Raw genomic sequence first — 18742 nt, forward strand, 5'->3', positions numbered from 1 at the left:
AGATGGCATGCTTTATTTGCTTCTTCTCTTCATGCTACAAGGGGAAACTACCATCAGGTTAAGACACTAGGGAAGAAAATACTACTCCTAAGGCAGGAAAAACACCAAAGTTTCCAAAGCTCTGTCTCTATCCAGAGCCAGAGTTTGGTAGCGTGGAAACTACATATCAACTTGACTTCGTGTTCTCTCCCTGCACTCAAGGCTGCTATAAGAAACAAATATTCTTCGCTCTTGAATTTTCACTGTTTCATACAAGAGTTCTTTTTATAAGCCTTGGTAGAGGACATTTTCCTCACATCACAAAACCAGAAAAAAAAAAAAAAGTTTGTCTCCTGAACACACGGATTACTCTTTTTTTAATACAAATAAATTAATCATTTTTCACAGAGATATTTCCCCTTTTTCACATTAGCTGCCAGAGAGTAGAGTGGATTTTAGGGCACATTTCCTATAATTATCATCTATATTTCTCTATACGGTATGTGTGCCCATGAATCTTTCTTAACATTGATTTTTATTTTCTTTTTCAAATTCCCTTTACCCCAACTCTCTTGGAATTTATTGTCTCTGAATTTGTGTACAACTTCGAAGGACTCATCCAGTCCTTTATAAAAAGAAGATATTCGGATGATAAGAAACATGTATTTTGCTAGGAAGTAAAATGAACATCACGTCCCTTTTTCATATTTTTGTGTGACGAAAGTTGATAAAGTAGATCTAAGCTCTCAAAGACAGTGTGGCACCAAATTTCACCATATAGCTATTGTTTAGAGACTCCATCATAGTTTTATCAAGTGCAAAGAAGAAAAAAAAATAAAATAAAAAGATTAACATGTTATTTTAACAACCCTAGACTCTCCTCCCCTATAATAAAATAACTCAAATGTTTTCACAAAATTTATGAAAAAGATTACATTGGATTTATATTGGTATAATTTTAAACATTCCATGATTACTGTGTAAAATACATTAGATTGTAAAAAACAAAACAAAATATTATCTATAATCTCTCCTACCCAAAATAATATTGATAAAGCTTCCGTCTATATTTTCCACATGTATGTGTGCATATGTATGATTTAAATATGTAATTGTTTCTATACTGTATGTACTATACTATATGTATATGTGTGTCCATTTATTTAAATTATAATGTACAGTTCTTGACCTTTTTTTACATACTTTTTTTTTTTATTTTTCTGAGACAGAGTCTTGCTCTGTCGCCTAGGCTGGAGTGCAGTGGTGCAATCTCGGCTCACTTCAAGCTCCGCCTCCCTGGTTCATGCCATTCTCCTGCCTAAACCTCCCGAGTAGCTGGGACTACAGGCACCCGCCACCACGCTGACTTAATTTTTCTGTATTTTTAGTAGAGAAGGGGTTTCACCGTGTTAACCAGGAAGGTCTCGAACTCCTGACCTCATGATCCACCTGCCTCGGCCTCCCAAAGTGCTGGGATTACAGGCATGAGCCACCGTGCCCAGCTATCCACTGTTTTATACTAAATCTTTTCCTTTTACTTTAAAATGCAAAACATTGTTTTTAATGGCTGAATAACGGATATAAGAATGTTTCCTTCTCACATATCCTGAAACATTTCAGTAATTCACCACGGTGTAAGTTATTTTGTGTTGAGATGATACATTCAAAGGCTCCTTGGGAACAATAAACTAAGTTCCAATGGCAAGGTATCTAACAGAAACAGGGGCTGCTTATCACGTTATTAATAGGCATAAATTGAACTCAGTCACACAAGGAAGAAATGAACAAACCCAGGCACTTACTAATCTCAGTAGCAATGATTGTTATGTTGTGCCATACACTTAATTCTCTGTCAAGTGGTGTTGCCAGCGTTATCTTCCCATCGTCTGCGTTAATGTTGAACTGCCTCTCCAGGTCAGTGTGCCGGTCGATGGAAAACCTACAAAACAGACACATCTGTAATCTACTTCAATGTTTATATGATCCATACATTCCACAGCAGACCTTTAGTAATCCTTGGAGAGCCATAGTTGTGAAGTCAAATGAATTGGGAAACTCAGTGGCATCATAATGTATAAAACAAAATGACTGAATGAGGCACAAGAAACTTAATAATTATTGTCCAAGGAGCAATTAGCTACATATGCAACATGTAGGTCATAAACTGCCATCAGTTTCAATAGATAGCATCTTCAAAAATGGATGCTGATGAAGAGTTAATTGGACAATCCATCACATTTATTGGACAGCTTATGATAATTAGCAGTTGCCACGAAATATCATATAAAACAATAAATTCAAGCCCAAAGCAGGATGGCACTAGGCAACATGTTATGTATGTCCATTCAAATAAAATATGTATTTTGTTAAACTTTCATTTGACTGTACTGAATTTATGGGATTTCATTTTGTTGGTGGCGGTGGTTGTTTGTTTTGTTTTGTTTTGTTTTGTTTTCATTTTAAGTGTGTATTTAGGTTTTCTATTAATCTCAGTCCATAGAAATTGGATAGTTGTTGATTCCATGGTTGTTTTTAAATAGTTGTTTATTCTATAGTTAATGTTTTTTAAAAGTTAGAATCTATATTTTAACATATTTAAACACTACAGTCTACTAAATTAAGAATTTCAAACGGACATATTAGTAGTTCTTTTATCAAGCAAACTCGTTCAGATAAGAAAATACGTGAGATGTGTGGTGTCTAGAGCAAACTGCTTCTCAGGACCACTAAGTATCAGGGTAGTATCAAGACAAAGAAAAGAAATTATTTTCTCATGACATTTATTAATACCTTTTTTATACACCAAGATTAGTTTCCTGGCTATGGAATGCTGGACCCAATAATCTTTACGTTTTAAAGACTACAAGGCAGACTTAGAAAGATTGGCCCATAAATAAGCAGTGATGCACTAAAACAGGATAGGATGGAGGCCCAAAGAAAGATGTATGCAATTGCATTTCAGGAAGAAAGACTGAAGAAGGCCTTCATGATTGAGTGAATGGCTTAGGAAGTGCACATGAAATCTCTCTATTCATTGATACTCATTAAACTCAAATTTGAAGCATGGTCCATGCCAGTTAACACTGAGCATATTTCTTATACATGTTCTTTATAGATACTTATTATATGACAAAAAACAAGACTATGCCATTATAAGAAAATAAAAAAGTAAATTTTCCATAATCCTCCAACTATAATTTTGCAGTTAACATTTTAGTAGAGTTCATTGAAAACATTTTATATGTATGTATATGAATATGCATCTACCAATTTATATCTATACCTACCTATAAAGATGGCTAGATAAATAACCTATACAGCAAGTTACTAGTTAGATAGTTGGATAGGTATAGATAGATATATGAATGGATTTTTCCTTCTCCTTTTAGCTATTTCTTTTTCACTAGAGAAGGTATGCATATCATTTATACTAGATTCAAAGGCCATTGTAAAAAGACCTTCTTGTTAAATCCTGCCCACCAAAGAAAAGCATAATTAAAAGATTTGGAATAATAGTTAAAATGATTTAATTTTATTGACAATTGTGTATTGAGAAATCATTTGAAAAAAATTATTATAAAATGACATAATAACTGCCCATTTAGTAATGACTTAACTACAAATAAAAACTAAGACACTGACTTGTACCTATACACTAGGCATCTACAAATCACTCCCATCCCCAATCCCCAGGATACTGGAGAAATTCAGAGAGAATTTAAGAACTGAGAGACAGGTGAATTAACAGTGCTTTCAACAAAATCCTGAACATGAGGATGTGTTTACTGCAAAGTGTTTAAATGTGTTGTATTATGGAAAGAAGACCAAAAGCCATTTTCCTGGGGAATAATGATGGTTGATTCAACCAATGATATTCCAAGTTTAACTGTAAAATAACTAAACAGACATGTGTTTTGCTTCAGATATCATGTACACTCTGACTCTTAAAAGAGCTAAAAAATGTCCAGAGGATTAATTATCACTTTCTGCATTATATTCATAAATAAACTTTGCAGGCATTTCTGGTTCTAGTAATTTTATTATCTCACTGCCGATATTTCACACATCCATGCGTCAACCAATTTCCCAGAGGCCACAGTAAACAAGAATCAGTCTAATCACTGATACTCATGAATCCCAAATCAGAAACACATTCCATGGCTATTTGGTTGCTGTCCAGTAATTGCCTAGAACTTCTAGCCCCAAGGAAGCAATGGGAGCAACAACGGGGTATTTGGAAGTTGGCATAAAAAAAAAAAATGTTGCTGTTTGTTAATCCCTTATTCAGATATGTGTCATGCAGAACTCAGATTTGGAGCAAATTATATCTCTATTACTTATGTATTGCTGTTTCTGGGATAATTAGTAAATTCACTGAGCCTCAATTTATTTCCTGGTGAAATAAGAATTATTTATATCCCAGAAACAGTTGTGAAGACTAAAAACAAAGCTTAAATCAATCTCTGGCACTTAGTATGTACTAAAAATAGGCTCATCATCATCGTCATCATCTTCATCTCTCATGAAATGATGTATTAATAAACTTCCCTATTTAGAAGGTAGCAAAGAATGCCCCTTCCTTAGCAATTTATAAATGGCAGAAAACTTTAAAAAAAAGAAGTGTGTTATTTAACTCCTATAACTCTAACAAAGGCAGAGATATTTTTCTCATTTTTTAAAGTTCCAGCTCATGACAGACTTTATGGGGTGAGTCACAGGAATTTATAAAATAGTCTATAAATACAGCCCTTTAGTGAGATCAGAGGTAGGAATGTCATAATATTACCAGATTACACAATAGAAGGAACTTGATGGGAAATAAATGACTTGGTTTAAAATTCACTTTAAAGTCTACCTCAACTATTTTGGAAAACTCCTACTGCTTCTATAGAAATTTCACACATTTTATTGCCTAGTAGACTTTATGATAACAGCTCCCAAGAATGACTAAACAGCACAAAAATTCTGACTCAACATTTTGGTCAACAAGCATGCATGAAACACCAAATTTGTACCAAGCAGAGTGCTAGATTCCTTTTCCTTCTCCCACCCTTCTTTTCTTGGTTTCTTATATAATGAATAACAGAAAAATAAAACTCTTAGAGACTAGGACATTTTAGGTAACACAACTGTTAAAACAGCGGAACCAGAATGAATACTCACATCTGAGTCATTGTGAAGTCCATGTATATACCAACCACATAAAGGGCTTATCTTATCCATGCATAAAATGGGGATAGTAATAGTCCCTGGCTAACAAGATTGCTGTGAAGATCACATGAGATGATAGGTGTGGCACACTTCACCTACATGTGTGTGCTGACACTGTGACACAGTGTGAAGGGCTCTCATATCATTTGTATCATGGTGACATCCTTGAATGCCTACACATGTACTCAATTTTCTGAACTCCAAACTGAGACACAACATTCTATTATTTGAATGTTTGTGTGCTTCCCAAAATACATATGTTGAATCCTAACTCCCAAGGTGATCGTGTTAGAAGGTGGGCCTTTCAGGAGGTGATTAGGATGTGAAGCCCTCACAAATGAAATCAGTTCCCTTATAAAAAAGACCCCAGGGATCTAGCAAGCCCCCTTCCTCCATTGTGAGGACACAGTGAGAAGTTGATTGTCTGCAACCCAGAAGCGGGCCCTTACCAGAATCTGATCACACTGGCATGCTAATCTTGGACTTCCCAACCTTCAGAATTTCGATTAATTCATTTCTTTGTTTTATCTTTATTTTAAGCTCAGAGTTACATGTGCAGGATGTGCAGGTTTGTTACGTAGGTAAACGTGTGTCATGGGGGTTTATTGTACAGATTATTTCATCACCCAGGTCTTAAGCCTAGTATCCATTGGTTATTTTTTCTGATCCTCTCCCTCTTCCCTTCTTCTGCCCTCTAGCCAGCCCCAGTGTTCCCCTTTATGTGTCCATATGTCTCATCATTTAGTTCCCTGTTATAAGTGAGAACATGTGGTATTTGGATTTATGTTCCTGAATTAGTTTGCTAAGGATAATGGCCTCCAGCTCCATTCATGTCTCTGCAAAGGACATGATCTCATTCATTTTTATGGCTGCATAGTATTCCGTGGTATATGTGTGCCACATTTTCCTTATCCAGTCTATTGTTGATGGGCATTTCAGTTGATTCCATGTCTTTGGTATTGTGAATAGTGCTGCAATTAACCTATGCATGCATCTGTCTTTATAACAGAATGATTTATATTCCTTTGGGTATATACCCAGTAATGGAATGGCTGGGTCAAATGCTATTTCTGTCTCTAGGTAACTGAGGGATCACCACACTGCCTTCCACAATGGTTGAACTAATTCATATTCCCACCAACAGAAGAAATTATTTTCTATATGGTTTATAAGCCATCCAGTCTATTTTGTATTTTGCATTTTGTATAGAAGCCCAAATGGACTACAAAACAGAGGATAACAAGTGATTATTTTTCTCGTTTTGGAATATACTGATTTGAACATATCTTAGACACCTAAATATTAAAACACAATGTCTAAGTGAAGATGATTTACTGAATAAGATGATAAGAATTTAGACCTTCCCTGAAAGTGAAAGAATAAAAGCTTCCATCTCTCAAGTTCTTTATAGGCCTATGGATAAACTTTAAATCCACCTTCATTTTCTCACAAACTCTGCTCTGCTGCTTGAAGACATGACCTGGATTTCTGTGTGTTTCTTTAGGCTGCCAGGAGAGTCTTAGTCCATAGGCCACTCACATACTCATAGTCTCCTCACAAAAAAACATGGGTCCTCAGTCTGTTAGCCTGAGTTCTCATCTTAGTCTCATTACTGGCATATATGTGATTTAATCATGTTATTAATGATCCCTCATCTGTAAAATGGGGATTATAACATGATTTATGAACTTTAAATGAGGTAATGCTTATAAAATCTTATTACGGGTCTGACACTAAAACAAAGGCTCAATAAACATGTATTTTAAAAGCTTTAGTGTTAGCATTATTTATAAGGAAAAGACAGTAAGATTTCTATTGATGATTTCCTGACTTTTTCTAAGGTCCAAGGTAGTTTTTCTTTCACTCTTTATTTCTCTGTCCTTAAAGAAGTTCATCCGGGTCTTAATGTTAGTGGAAGCAGGAAAATAGAGGAATTTGGGTTAAGTGATGAAAGGTGAAGTTGGGAAGGGAGAATAAATAGGAACCAATCTCTGCATTTCTGGTACCAGTATTTTTTTTCCACCAACTTTTCTAACCAAAATCTCTGTCCTTGAACTGATCATTGAAGATTCAAAGGTTTATTAGGTTGATTTTTGTATTCATATTGAGTAGTCTATAAGCCTTTAATCTTAGTTATAAGATTAATCACAAAATCAGAAAGGATGCCATTTTTGGAATGCAAATGCTGTCCCAATCACCCTCTTCCCCACCCCCATGCCACAGCTATGCCAACCTCATCTCTAGCTGCAAAGATTCAGTCTGCTTTTTTCTGGTCCTCACAGCTGCCACCATACACTCCACCATTTTAATTACTCCCCTCTCTTCCTACTCATTTCACTGTGTGATAAAACTGTAGCATCAATAAAGGACAACACTTCATTATAAAACTCTGATATAGGCCCTTTCCTTAAGCCAAGTCACAGAAAATACTTTAAAAAAAAGAGTGGGTTAAAAATAACAACTCTAGGGTAATGGCTTAAATTTCAGAATTCAAGGTATCTGTATCATGTAATTTCTCAGGCATCATGATTTGGGGTAGAAACCTCAGAAGTAGACCCTCAAGCCACTTTGTTTTCCTGTGACTCTCAGCATCCTTCTGAGTGGCACCACATAAAATAGAATAAAAACAACCTGAGAAGCCAGAGAGTCTTCAGTGGAATCTAACCTGGGGGAATAACATTGAAACTCTCAGGTTGGTGCAAAGCTAATTATGGTTTTTGCCATCTCTTAATCTCAGATGTTCATCTATAAATAGGAAAAAATATCTACTTCACAAGGATTGCTTTGCAGTAAATGAGTTGATAAATGATTCACATTAGATACAAAAACAAATACATATAAATGATGAGCCAATTCTTTAATCTGTAAGAGTTCTCTTAAAGTCCAAATTGACTGTGGAGATGAATATCAAAAAATGAAAAGAAATAAATAAGAACTACTAGTCACATGTTTTAGTAGCTTTGGGAAAGACAGGATTCTTTATGTGACACTAAAAAAGTATTTCCAAATTCTTTGTGGTGTTTGTCTATACCAGAGTTTACTATTTTCAAAATATCTGTTACTATAGGTATCTCCATAGAGTATAGACTTAAAGAGATGAGAAGCTATATTGGTTTTCCTTGCTCACATCTTACCTACAGGAGCCTTTTATACCTGGCCCTAGAGTTTGCTGGTTGACCCTGTCTTAAGAATTTTCTCTCCCATGTTTGTATAAACATTTGCCTGACCTTTGCTCTTTAAACACAAAGAAAGAATGTTTGATTCATATAGCGTCACATAATTATTGAAGTTACTCAAAAAAGGCTTGCTAGAAGGATGTATTATTAAGCATGGAATATTATTTTGTGTGAAATATAGTACTAAAAGTATGAGGAAAAGGAATAGATGGGAGAGAAAAAGAGAAATAAAAAAGGGAATAGATCAGAGAGAAAAAGAGAAAGAAAAACATTAATTTGGATCCTACTTTTCATATTGAAAAGCGCAATGAGTTTTATTTTAGGTTTTTAAAAAATCTAGTATTTTTATCTTTATAATTGAAGTTTCTGTTCTAATTTCTTGAGAATTGTGCATGTATTGGATTTGCTGCTCATTTGCAGAATTATTTGAAATGCTTTCGACAGAAGAGCTAGTTTTGAGAAGACTAGCATGCACATTGGAGAGTCATCTTCCTGCCACAGTAAGAAGAAACTTCTCATTAACACAATGGGAGGTGGCATGTGAGAAAATGGCCTCCTTGGGTCATGTTAATATCAATTCTAACGAAGGAAGTTTTAGAAATAGACAGTCCCTTTCTACTGCAATAGATACAGTTTAGAAACTGCATTGTCCTTGATAACCAATATTCACAAGAGCCTTATTTAAACTTTCTCATTTTTAATCCAACAAGTATCCAGATTGGCTTTTAAATATCACCATTCCTCTAATCCACAGTAGTATTTCTTGGAAGTAAATGCTAAGAAATTGATCCCTTTACTTTGTGAAATTAAGGATAAAAATTCAAGAAAATTCCTAATGGTTCAAAGATGGTAATTTAATACACAGCACACTAACCACAGACACAAGTTGATGTCACCAGTTCATTCAATTCAGAGTAGCTTGCAGAGATCAAAAGTAAATTTAAGAAAATACACTGGTGTAGTGGTTGGCAATAAGTCAAAATGGCCAACTGAATATTATTGCTTTGGGGAAATAACATACTTCTGCATTGCTGCTACTGTTGATATTAAATAGAAACCCTCACCAGAGTAATACGTTTCCTCAATTATCACAGCCCAGCTGCATACATTTCATACTGATATTTGGCACAAAAATTCCACCTCTTTGTGTGTATGTGTGTGGATTTACATTAGATTTTTTGTTGTTAACATATATTTATTTAAAGCATCTCCTACCTCCTTTCAGTCAATCCATACCCAATGCTACATATCCACACAAAGCCTCCATCTCCCACTCTATTACTTTTGGTTTTTTGTAATAAAAACATCAATCTGTGACAATAGACACGCAGAACACTTTCAACATTTTCAGAACAGAGTTTTGAATGTCGTGGATCTTTCATTTTTACTCCCTGTGACTCCAGTACAACACGAACAAACTGCAATTAAGTCTGGAATGTACACAGCAGTCATACTGATTACCACAACAGATAAATGAATAATAGGTGAAAAAAGTTATTCTGAACTGCATTCTTTCTACTGCAATTTGTGTGAAACATCTGATGACTTTTCCAGGGACTAGCTCTTTTGTTCCTAACTTCTGTGCTATGCCAATTTATATATCTGCACTTCAATTACCTCATCTAAAAAATGAGAACAACAGGATTGCCTTAAAAGGTTAAGGTACGCCCCAAGTGAGAGTACGCATTCAAGATTTCCTTGTACTTTAAAACGTGGCCTCACAGTGAGTGTTTATCATTACTTGTAGATGACACTGCCAAATATCCAGATTTTTTTAAAACAACAAACATATTTGAAAGATTCTGGTGTGTGGGCTCTACATGGAGAGTCATGATTTTGTGATATTTCTACTCGCTATTTGCACCAACAGGATGAAGCAAATTCACTCAACATGATCAACGTATCTTGTACATTATTTAGAGTAAATATAGAAGTCTCAGATTCCAAATCTATGTCAATTCATTTCAGGTCTCATTTCTTCAGTGTGTTTGTGTTATTTTATAGTTTGTTCCACAAACACTTTCAGAAAATAACATAATAAAACCATAATCACATGTATAATTTTATGTAACACTGGAACAAAAAAAAAAAAAAAAAGAAAATGCTCCAGAGTAAATCCCACATTCAGTTTGCCTCATGATCAATTCTTCAATATTTACATAATACTTTTGGAGAAATTTGAACTTTTTTTCCCCTGGAGCCAGGAAAATAATAGTGCATTACTGAGAATTCTAAATGTGATGATGTGGTAACAAAAAATGTAAAAATGGAATGCAGTTTTACACACTGTGAAAGGATTACATTGCAAATTTGATTTTTTATTTAATGTCAACAAAGTTTTAGTGACTGCCCCTTAGTGCCAACTATCATAGAACTATCATGTTTGTATGTGTGCATAATATTAAGAGGAGTGATATGATATAAACTCAGAAGTGACATGATCTAAACCACAGCTGAATTGCATAGAACTTTATATGGTAGTAGAAATATGCTCTGTGTTATCCAATATGGTAACCACTAACTATATGTGGCTATTTCACCCTAGCTATCTAGCTACTGTAACTGAGAAATCAAAATTTTTATTTTATTTAAATTAATTTTCAGTAACTTCAAATTATTTTTCTGAAATTTCAATGAGCTATATTTGGCTAGTGGCCACATATTGGGCAGCACAGGTTGAAACTGAGGTAGAAATCATCTTGGCAGCTGTGTGGAGATCAAAGGATAAGAGATGAGCAAATGAGGCTGTTATCACTATTCAAGTTAGAGATGATGGTGTTTGAGCTTAGGAAGTAAAATAAACCAGGCATAGTGATTACTTGAACATGGAAAGCAAAGGAAGTGAAGAAGTCTTGAAGAAACACTCCTATAGCATGTTTGTAACATGTTCAATTAATCTATATTGCTTTTCAAGTTAAAAATAGTTCTGTCTTGTTTTCTTTTACCCATTCCTATGTAATTATTCAAGTACAACAAATGGATCAGAAATATTCACATAAATATTAGCAAAAGATGACTAAATATTTCTAGAAATACATGGAATCTGGAAGTTCTGGTAGCTATCTGAGATTTATCTCTTGTGTGTGCTTCTCTATGACGGGAGGTTACGAGTTATGAGGATAAACTCTCTCACACCAAAGCCCTCCTGATGACCTTGATCCTCACGGCTTACTCCCAGGACACAGGAAGCCCAATCAATTTCTATGAATGTCCACAGGTCCACATTGACCCAGCAATGCCAAGGACAATCTAGAAGTGAAGAGAATCTTTCCCCTCTCTGGAATGGTATCTTTTTGGAGCTGTTGATCGTGCCTGTCATACTTCTCTCCATAGGAAATAGAGTCAAGGTTGATAAACACTAATAGATAACAGAATAGAGATGATGAAGTATAGAAAAAGCATCTTACAATGTAACAGTCCAGACCATAGGACCAGATCCAGTATTGATATTTAATAATACATTTAATGCATTTATTGAATCTTTCCTAATTCTTGGCCTTTCTGCTAAACCCTGTATATTAATTTTTCATTTAATCCTTCCTATAATCTAGTGGAGTAGCCCATTATAGACTTTCTTGTCTCTCAATGTTTATAGTTGTAAAATGGGGATAACATGCATTTCCCCTGTCATAAAGTTAGTAAGAGAAACATGTATAATATTTCGACCATAGTATCTGTCACATAATAAACTCTTATTAAATGTTGGAAAGTTATGCAGATGGTGATATTTGATTATATACGTGGTTTCCATTTTGGTAAAAATCATTTACAATATAGAAAAAAAATGTTTAAGGAAAGCATGCACACCAAAATTAATTTTTAAAGTACTGTATAACTATGTCAAATTAGGTTTTGTAAAGTGTCATAAATGTGTACATAATTTGAAATTTTAATTGGATATTAAGGTTCATTTAGCAAATAATAAGGAGTTTGGAAAATACTGGAAATGAACTGTTGAGCACGATATGGTCTATTAGCTCTTTTTTTTTTTTTTTCCTTTTTCCCCAAAGACCAGGTCTCCCTCTGTCACCTAAGCTGGAGTACAGTGACACGATCCCAGCTCACTGCCATCTTCACCTGCCAGGATCAAGTGATCCTCTTGCCTCAGCCTCCTGGGTAGCTGAGATTACAGGTATGCACCACCATGCCCAGATATTTCTTTGTATGTTTTATAGATAGGGGGTTTCACCATGTTGCCTAGGCTGGTGGTCTCTCAACCTTAAAACTAGAGATGCATTTATATTCAAATGAAGTGCTTGCTTATTTACACACTATATACACTATAGTAATAGGATAAACACATCATTCCAGTGTTCTGCCAGATGTAATTCTTTCTGGGGACAAAAATATTTTTTTAAAAAAATACTTATTCCTAAGCGCAATGTCTACCCACGTGGTTTCACCTGGTCTTGTACAATTAAACAAATGCAAAACCCAAGATCATGTATTTGATGTCCAATAAAGGTTAGCCAGAAATATGTCTTCTTTTGCCATTAAATAGACAATTCTCTTCACCACAGTCTACACCCTGTTCCCCTTCCACACTTGTTCTGTCCAATTTCAGACCCTTGGCTTTGAAATGTGCTTTGAAAGCACATTTTCCTGTGCTTTGTGCCATTAAATGTATTTTCCATGACTTTGACCCTTTTTAAGGACTTTCATAATTTGTATTCTCCTTTACTATGAAGGTGTGAACCTCAATAGATCATCCCAAACTTGATTTGTCCCCTATCTCCTGTTTCAAAGGCACTTTGGCTAGACCCATCCCATCCCCCAGGAAGCAGACTTCATACTTATGGGGTAAAGCTAATAAGCCTTTGATAAATGAATGAAAATGGAAGTTCTCCATTTCTACTGTGCTGTCTTCTTAAAATATGCATTACTACATTTTCCTCCGCAACATTAAGTCAAATCTGATTGTCCTTTATCAAAAGCAAAGTTGTATAATACATCATGCCAAATGAGAATGTAGAAATATAAGGAAAAATAAAGGTGTAGTTAAAATGACTCCCATAAATATTTGAACATCAGATAAGGATGTCAATCTCCCTTTGTCATGATGCAAAATAGAGGATTTATTTTGCCTTATGAGTATAATAATATCAGATATCATGACTCAGCCTACACAAGCATCTTTGTTTCTCTCAGAATATAAGCATTATTATTAAGTTTTGTTCCCTACAGAATACAGAGGCTTCACCAATCAGAAAAAAAGCTGGTTTTAAACCCTAGATCAGCACTTTCTTTTTTGTTTCTCTCTCAAGATTCTTGTGCAATTTTTACCACCTTAGATCACTAGTTTTAAAATATTTTACTAATACATGTAATTTGATTATTATTTATAACTAATAGCCAGGTCTAGTATATGACATTGATAATATTTCAGACAGCTTAACTCTCCACTATGAGGTTTGCATCTCAAAATGTGTTACAAATATGTATTTATCCAAGGGAAGACATTGTAGGTTGAGAAGTGTGCCCTGTGCTATCCAATATGGTAACCACTGTGGATTTGGGAGGTAGACAGCTGGTGGTGTGAATTCAGTAAAATTACTTCATTACTACAGAGTTTCAGTGTGCATACGCATTATAGGCATGAAGAACTGCTGTGCAGATTGCCCTTCAAGGGAAGGGTGCCAGAGATGTGAAGGGTGTGGTCAAGAGATAGTCTCCCGCTACCCACTACTTAGGGTCCACCTCTGTTTCAGAAAATTCCCTTTCCAGAGGTTATCTGAAGACTAAGCAAACAGAGGTATAAAGGTCCTACCATTTTGGCATGATGTAGGACTCCTCTGACGAGCAACACTAATTCCAAAGGAACCCACCAGTCTGGGCCAAGGTTTGGCTTGGACTGAGCTGCAGTTTCATTTCACTGTCTGTCTATCATGCTCCTGCTCCTTTCCTTTCACAGGTGGTAATCCCTAGCAAACAGCTTTCATTTCAGACTCCATGTACTTTCAAACCTGTAACATATTTGTTTAATGGGAATAAGAATATGTGTAATTCAGGGAGTTAATGCTACAAAGTGTAAATGAAATATATGCAAAAAGAACTGCATTAAAATGCTAAATATGCATGAACAAAGATACATAAAATATTTTTTCATATCCTTTGTTGAAAACCTAGTGTCATACAGAAGAATGCATATTTGAGTTTCATGTATACACTACAAATCTATTCAATGTCAGTTTCTTGTTTTTCCCACTTCGTTCATTTAGGCAGAGAAATGCTACTGAAATCAAAGAATACGCGAAGAGACTAAAGTGCAGAGACTAGGGTTTGGCTAAGGCGGTCGACAGACTCAATTCCAAACCCTGTATTATAGCCATCACTGAGGACAGAAAAAGAAAAGGAACAGGTGGAAAAAAACCCACAGATTTATAATAAAACCATGAAGGAAACAAATTCCTCACTCTTAGCAGCGAAGCATCACAGTATTTATCAGGGTACCCATTGCATCCTGCATCAGGGTTACGAAAATGTCCTCAAAAGCTACGCTGAGGAAGCCAGCTTTTTCTGGCAGATTCAACATGGGTACATGCTGTCATGGGTCCATGAGTACTAAGATTCCAAGGGCTCTAAGGCAATGATGGGAATGACAATTCTCATCAAAGGTAGCTGGATCCTAATACAAAAAAAGTTATTTGACTGCTAAAATTTTTTCAATTATTTTGAGAAGTTTATTTCAGGGAGCTTTGAGACAGAGTAAAATCCTGGAATGATATGGGAGCTGACTGTTCAAATTACTGATGGAAACCAAACCTCCATCAGTCTTGTGTAGGGGGTGACAAAGTTTTTTGTAAAGAACATATTTTAGGTTTTGCAGTCCATAGTGTTTCTAGCACAGCAATTCAACTCTGCAGTTGTAGGGCATAAAAGGATGACGGTGACTGTGGTCCAATAAGACTTTACTAGACCGGGCACAGTGGTAGCTCACGCCTATAATCCTTACACTTTTGGAGGCCAAGGCGGGCGGATCAACTGAGGTCGGGAGTTCAAGGTCAGCCTGACCAACATGGAGAAACCCCATCTCTACTAAAAATACAAAATCAGCTGGGCATGGTGGCCCATGCCTGTAATACCAGGTACTCGGGAAGCTGAGGCAGGAGAATCGCTTGAACCCGGCAGGTGGAGGCTGTAGTGAGCTGAGATCGAGCCATTGCACTCCAGCCTGGGCAACAAGAGCAAAACGCCATCTCAAAAAAAAAAAGACTTTACAAAAAAATAAAAGAAGTAGCAGGCCGTATTTGGCCCACAGGCTGACCCCTGGCCTAGTGTAATGGAGTCAAAGTATTCACTAACATCATGGACTTTTGTCCCTTTAGTAAGCTCTTTAGAAAGAAAAACAGGTGAAGTTCCCACATGTTCTCACTCATAAGTGGGAGTTGAACAATGAGAACACATGGACATAGGGAGGACAACATCACACACCTGTGCCCGTCAAAGGGTCGGGGGCAAGGGGAGGGAGAGCACTATATAGCTAATGCATGCGGAGCTTAAAACATAGATGATGGGTTGATGGGTGCAGCAAACCACCGTGGCACATGTATACCTATGTAACAAACCTACATGTTCTGCACATATATCCCAGAACTTAAAGTAAAATTTTAAAAAGAAAAGAAAAAAGGTGAAAATTATGCAGTCATAGGCAACACAGTCTATTGGCAGAAAGCGTCATGATATTTTCATTGCTCAGTGCACTGGAATTTAGAGGACAGATCAGGACAGGAGCCTGAGTGCCCTCTTTTACATCAGCATGGTTCTCAGCATACTTTAGATGCTGTGCAGAACAAAACACAAAGTTCCAAAATCGAAGATGCTACTTACATTCTCCCCTCAGAGGGTGCAACTCACCGGTGAAGTCCTATAGCAAAGACCCTGGAATTCAAAGTGACCTGGTCTCCCTATCTTTAGTCCCAGAAGTGATTATTAGAGCTCCATTAGGGAGTCCCTGCCCTTGGAGAAAGACTGTGTATCTATTTTTCAAATTTAAATGGCATAAATGCACTTTTATATCATAAAAAAATGTTTTGGTAAACATTGGTTTGCAGCCTCTGTATGGAAAATTTATAGGAAGATATAATTGTGAGCCAACTGCAAGTGAAGATGCTATTTAGAGCCACACATAATGAAATAAACCCCTTAGTTATGAATCAGTTATTATATTTCACTGAACTCCAACTGTTTCTTTCTCACTGCTTAATTTCATTCTAGCTTTTGTTATTATGCCTAAAGAAACCATTTTAACATTTTCTCGCATGCACGTTGAGTATCAAAAATTCCATCTACAAGTTTTCAGCTTTTTGCCTCTAATTGCTCCACTGGTTGCTCTAACTGCTTTAATAAATAATATTATCTGAGTTCAGCTAGTTCCAGAATTCTAAGGTCCCTGCATCACATACTATTTATTATTCCTCTAAGGAAAAGAAGGAACCTTTTTTTACCCAAATAATTTCTTTATAGTCAGAGAGGAGAGAGAGAGAGAGAGACAGAAAATGAAGGGAGAATAAAAATGTGAGAAAACAATAAACAAAATCTACCCTTCAAATTACTACAAGGTTCTCTACAGGGTGAGATATTTTCACTTTAACATTATTGGCATCCTTGGATATCTATGAACTTCTATTCAAAATGCATTAGGAAATATTTTCCTCCATGTGACCTTAAAGCTCTACAATTCTATTTTGTTTACCATTTTCAGATAGCATGTATAAAAGACTAGTTAGATAAGACCGGGCACAGTGGTTCACGCCTGTAATTCCAGAACTTTGGGAGGCCAAGGCGGGCGGATCACGAGGTTAAGAGTTTGAGACCAGCCTGGCCAACATGGTGAAACCCCGTCCCTACTAAAAATGCAAAAAATTAGCCAGGTATGGTGGTGCATGCCTGCAGTCCCAGCTACTCAGGGGGCTGAGGCAGAAGAATTTCTTGAACCGGGAGGCGGAGGTTGTAGTGAGCTCAGATTGTGCCACTGTACTTCAGCCTAGGTGACAGAGTGAGACTCTAGCTAAAAAAAAAAAAAAAAAAAAAAAAAAAAAAAAGACTAGTTAGATAACTGTCAAGGGCTTTGGTTTTCTGGAGATATTCAGCCAACAAAGACATATATTATGTCTTTCTAGAAATTTCTTTACAAAATGTAATAATTGGACAAAACGTCAGTTAAAATATAGATAAATGACTAGATGAATTAATGTAAATGAGTGAATGAATGAGTTTCTGAATATGTGACTTAATGAATTAATTACCGTTAGTTGAATTAGCAGGTATAGTGAGTTTTTTGAAACAGTGTGCTGTTTTCAAATTGGGGACAACCAAATTTTTATCTGGCCATGACAGTGCAAGAATTAAATGAAACAAGTTTTAATTACTTAAAAATACTAGATTATTATACGCCATTGATAGGAATGCAAAATGGTGGAGCTGTTATGGAAAGCAGTATGGAAGTTCCTCAAAAACTTAAAAACAGAATCACTATATGATTAAGAAATCTCACTTCTGAGTACTTATCCCAAAGAATCGAAATCAAGATATTAAAAAGATATTAGCACTCCTATGTTCACTGCATTTACAATAGCCAAAATGGGAAAACAACCTAAACATTCATTGATGAATGGATAAAGAAAATGTGGTATAGAGAGATATTGAAACACTATTCAGCCTTTAAAAAGAAGGAGATCCTGCAATACACAACAACATGAATGAATGTTAAGGACATTCTACTAAGAGAAATAAGCCAGTCACGAAAAGACAAATACTACATGATTCCACTTTTATGAGGTATCTAAAATAGTCAAATCCAAAGAATCAGAGAGAAGGATTGTGGTTGCCAGACACTGGAGAAAAAGAAAATGGGGAATTGCTAATCAACAGTCATAAAGTTTTAGTTATGCAAAACAAATAAGTTCTAAAGACGTGCTGTACAATGTTGCACCTATTGTTAATAATACTATACTGTGCACTTAAAAATGTTATAAGATAGTGGATCTCTTATTAAGCGCTCTTAACACACACAAACACACACATCACACACACACGCTCTTCACCAAAAATGAGAGTTACTGCAAGATTGAGGAGGGAATCAATCAAAACACCGTCTACTATCTAAATTAATTCCAAGTTTTCTACAGTATGAAATATTTTCACTTTAGCATCCTTGGATATCATGAATATAAAGAGTGTTTTCAGGAGAATTGATGATGAACAGCCACCCTGGTAACTCAGGTGAATTATAGAAATGCCAGAATACCAGTAGGAAAAAAAAAAATGCAATGCTCCTGTGTTGAGTGGGTATTTATATTCAAGAGAGGAATTAGGACAACACAGCACTGTGGCCACAGTGATTATATGTTGACCTCCTACTCTGCCTGCTGAATGGC

At 35.8% G+C, this 18742-nt stretch overlaps 1 protein-coding gene across 2 annotated transcripts in view; it reads right to left on the bottom strand.

Moving 5' to 3' along the window:
- CDH8 (cadherin 8) overlaps nt 1-18742 on the bottom strand; it is a 385185-nt gene that overhangs the window by 138325 nt on the left and 228118 nt on the right. For both annotated transcript variants that reach the window (XM_015126310.3, NM_001257905.1), the window contains 1 exon segment: nt 1782-1918. In XM_015126310.3, coding sequence (XP_014981796.1) covers nt 1782-1918 — 137 coding nt within the window.

Source organism: Macaca mulatta, chromosome 20, assembly GCF_049350105.2.
Source record: "Macaca mulatta isolate MMU2019108-1 chromosome 20, T2T-MMU8v2.0, whole genome shotgun sequence".
Taxonomy (NCBI): Eukaryota; Metazoa; Chordata; class Mammalia; order Primates; family Cercopithecidae; genus Macaca; species Macaca mulatta.